The sequence below is a fragment of the Aptenodytes forsteri genome, unplaced genomic scaffold (genome assembly GCF_000699145.1).
Source record: "Aptenodytes forsteri isolate BGI_AS27 unplaced genomic scaffold, ASM69914v1 Scaffold216, whole genome shotgun sequence".
Classification (NCBI taxonomy): domain Eukaryota; kingdom Metazoa; phylum Chordata; class Aves; order Sphenisciformes; family Spheniscidae; genus Aptenodytes; species Aptenodytes forsteri.
In genome coordinates this window covers 2,315,636-2,319,230 of record NW_008796114.1, presented here as the reverse complement: position 1 = coordinate 2,319,230, position 3,595 = coordinate 2,315,636, and the positions used below count along the sequence as shown (strand labels likewise).

The window sequence follows — 3,595 nt, the reverse complement described above, 5'->3', positions numbered from 1 at the left end:
GCTGCCCGGCCTCGGCCCCGGCCCCTCCCCGAAAGGCTCCCGCCGAGGAGGGGGCAGGGTGGGGGCCGGGGAACAGACTTCTGCTCCCAGCAGGGGAGGAGATGCTCCCCCTGAAGGGCCGGGGGCTCTCATCTCCCCGTCCCTTCCAGCTGGGAGGGAGAAACCCCGAACTTTAGCAGACCAGGAGGACCCACAGCATTAGCGGGTTTCCTAAGATTTTCTCCTTCTTGGTCCCTCACCTCCTGCCTTTCATCCCTCAGATGATGCCGGCAGGGCAATACACCGACAGCTGGAGTATCAGGGGAGGAACATGCCACAACTGCAAAAACTACTGCAGACCAGAAACATGAAATGGAAGAGGATCTCTCAGGTATGCATTAACAGACCGAGTGCCCCTTCGCGTGTCTGCTCCATAGGAGAGCACTACCCCTAGGCTCCCAAGGGTATATGGCCTCACAGCTAAGCTCTTCCTTGAGAGGCATTTCCTTTTTCACTACCCTCAGTAGTACCTAAACATCTCCTAGCTGGTGCAGTAGCTGGGAAATAACATCTACCCTTGCTTTCTCACTCATCAGCACACAGCTGCAAGCAGGCAGCAAGCACAGCCTCAGCACATGGCCTAAAAACCTTCCCTGCATAAAGAGGGAGCTGCTCTGCTCCACATTTAATGAACAGCAAAGTCGATTACCAGTCCTCACAGACAGAGTAGGGATGAGTGCATTACCAAGCCTGCCTGGAAAGGTCAGCTCACTAATGGGACACCGGGTGCTCCAGCAGCTACTGGAATAGACACACATGGAAGAGATGCACACAGAGAAGAGCTGTAACATGACAGAAGCAAGATGCTCAGGGCATGCTGAAGGTGAAACCTGTGATAGCAAGATGCAGGTTGAACCTGCGCAATGCCTACTGGGGCAGCGGTGGGCCCTCAAAGAAAAGCCCACAAAACCCACACAACCCTCTCTGCAACCAGCTACCTCCAGAAGTAGTAGGTTCTGTGCACTGCTTGTCCCCAGCTGCTTCTGAATAAGATCCAGGACACACACCTTTGCTTTTTCTTTCATTTATTGTTCAGTACGGGACATAGGTGAGGTAAGACATCTCACAAGGGTCTAAGCTGACAGGCTCCTTGCTGATGGAGCCAAAGGATGCAAGAGACTGTAGTTCCTTTTTCCTTCCCCCAGCACCAGTGGCCCTCTTTCCCTGCAGCGCTGCAGAGAAAGGGGGAGGCACTGGCCAGGTTGACTGTAGGCTCTTACAGGTCAAGAGGCAACCGAGGATTTTGCCGATTTGGAGAGGAGGCTGTCAAGACTCTGCCAAGACAGGCTCCCGCTAACAGGACTCCAACATGGTGGTGGGGGTGAGCAGCACAGCTAGAACAATGACCGTGGAGGGGGAAAGCCTCAGAGGAGGCCTCTGTACTGAGATGTGTGCAATGAAAGGTCCCTTCTTGCTTCCGTTTCTTGCTCTTAACCACAAGGGACTGCTCCTCACAAACTGCTTCAGTGTTTGGCATTGATAATATCCACAAACTCTGGCTTGAGAGAAGCTCCACCAACAAGGAAGCCATCCACATCATGCTGAGAGGCCAGCTCCTTACAGTTGCTGCCAGTGACCGAACCTAAGGAGGGAACAGTATTTTAAGGTCAGATGTGGCCAGCTCTAGAAAGTGGGGCCAGGGCAGAGGTAAGACCTGCAAGGTACTAGCCACCACTTACTATGCAGACAGTAAGACTGTCTCCCATTTACCCTAACAAGCTAGTAGGTGGTTCTCTGTGCTCTGACAATCTCGAGTTTCCTCACCAGCAGAGCATGCTGTACAACTGTGATAACAAGCAGAGAAACTAAGCGCTTCCTGCGCTGGGAAGGGGCTTCAGACTCATTTACCTCCATAGATGATCCTAGTTGACTGAGCAACAGCATCAGACACATGGCTTTTCAGCCACCCCCTCAGCTTCTCATGAACTTCCTGAGCCTGCAATGGAACAGAAAGAGTCCCACTGAGGGCTGAGCCATTCTGCACACAATTCCCTTCCAAAGAAAAGAGAGAATATCTCTAAAGATTCTCTAAATCTTTAGCCTTTAGAGAGAATCTTCAACAATCTCTCTTGAGTGGGAAGGGTCAGTTGGCCCTTTCCCCTGCTCATACCTGTTGGGGAGTTGCAGTTTTACCAGTTCCAATAGCCCAAACTGGCTCATAGGCAAGAACCACTTTACTCCAGTCCTTCACGTTATCTGGGGAGGAGGGAGAAGGTATAGGTAAGCACAGTACCCCATGCTGGGAAGGGTAGAGCTGGAAAACTTTCTGGAACACATGGGGCTTTTATAAACATAATCATGTTAACATTGTGCAGCAACATATCTGCAAGCCTTACAAGGAAGGCCAGGATGGCCATTATGGCCTTCCAGTTAAGGCTAGGATGGTCATTTCCCAAGTGTCCAAAGCAGAAAAAAGCACCCGTTTTCTTCCCTTACCAGCAATGGCCTTGGTCTGTTCAAAAACCACCTTCTCTGTTATGCCAGCTTCTCTCTCATCCAGCTTCTCTCCAATGCAGGCAATGACTCCAAGGCCCTCAGCTAAAGCATGAGCCACCTTCTGCCCGATCAACTGGGAATTGAAAAGAAACAAGGCAACCGACAAGTCAGACCTACTCCTGTAGTCATATTTTAACTGCTCACTCCTCCAGCCTTTGCAGGCACATCTGAGCTGGACCATCTCTCCATTCCAGGGTCACTTACCTCATCAGACTCTCCAAAAACATGCCTTCGCTCCGAGTGGCCCAGGATCACCCACGTGGCTCCAATATCTTTGATCATTGCTGGGCTGAGGAGAAAGGAGATGACTCACACCTCTGGAAGAAATTCACATCCCAGAGGCACCCTGCCTTTACTCTTCTCTGCGGGCTCACCTGATCTCCCCTGTGAAAGCACCCTTTGGTACCTTGTAGCAGTTCTGTGCTGCAACTCCGATCTTTGCATCAAGCTTCTGACGGGCAAAGTCAAGGTAGATGGAGGGGGCTCCACAAACCACCTCTGGAAGGCAAAGAAAGTGGTTACCCTTGGGACAAGCAAAGGGCAGAAACCGTAGCCAGCCACCAACCTCAAATCCCAGCCCCAAGAGGTCATCCCTCTCACCCTTCCTGGGAAGGCTCAGCCTGTCCACCCTCGCTGACATTTGGGGGACCCTCTGCAGCACAAATGTCCCCGCTATCTGATGACTCAACAGCAGGGAGGAAGCCCTTTCCAGTGGGCAGATAGGTGATACCAGGCCGACGGCCAGGCCCCTCGGCAGGGGGGAAAGGGCGCTGCTGAGAAACCAGGAGAGAATCCCGCTCTGCTGCCCGGGCCTGGCCGAACCGCGGGGGGGAGAGGGCAGCATCGGGTTATGCCTGGGGTTGTAACCGGGTACGGCGGCGGAGCAGAGGCACGGTCTCGCAGCCTGCCCTGGCAGCGCAGCTCGGCTGAAACATGGAGCTCCGCACCCCCCGGTCCCGGCCGGGAGACGTGACCAGGAGCACACGGGGCAGGGTGGGGGCAAGGCCGAGGGAAAGGCGCGGGCCCCAGGGAGACGAGTGACCGGGTGGGCTCGGCATCG

General features: G+C 53.7%; 1 protein-coding gene across 1 annotated transcript; it reads right to left on the bottom strand.

Annotated features, from left to right (window-relative positions):
* Positions 1-1,048: 1,048 nt before the first annotated feature.
* On the bottom strand, positions 1,049-3,041 carry TPI1 (triosephosphate isomerase 1). The gene is made up of 6 exons (XM_009287126.2): positions 2,910-3,041; positions 2,740-2,824; positions 2,476-2,608; positions 2,150-2,235; positions 1,888-1,975; positions 1,049-1,621 (listed from the first exon to the last, which is right to left on the bottom strand). Exons 2-6 carry the CDS (start codon positions 2,815-2,817, stop codon positions 1,503-1,505), a joined length of 504 nt encoding a protein of 167 aa, XP_009285401.1. The 5' UTR covers positions 2,818-2,824; positions 2,910-3,041; the 3' UTR covers positions 1,049-1,502.
* Positions 3,042-3,595: the final 554 nt, after the last annotated feature.

Bases quoted from the DNA above. Each gene is read 5' to 3' on its own strand.
- TPI1 (XM_009287126.2), bottom strand. From the start codon at position 2,817: ATGATCAAAGATATTGGAGCCACGTGGGTGATCCTGGGCCACTCGGAG. The intron at 2,236-2,475 runs GTAAGGGAAGAA...CCTCCTCCCCAG, and splicing joins ACAGACCAAGGCCATTGCTG to ATAACGTGAAGGACTGGAGT. The intron at 1,622-1,887 runs GTAAATGAGTCT...TTCCCTCCTTAG, and splicing joins AACTAGGATCATCTATGGAG to GTTCGGTCACTGGCAGCAAC.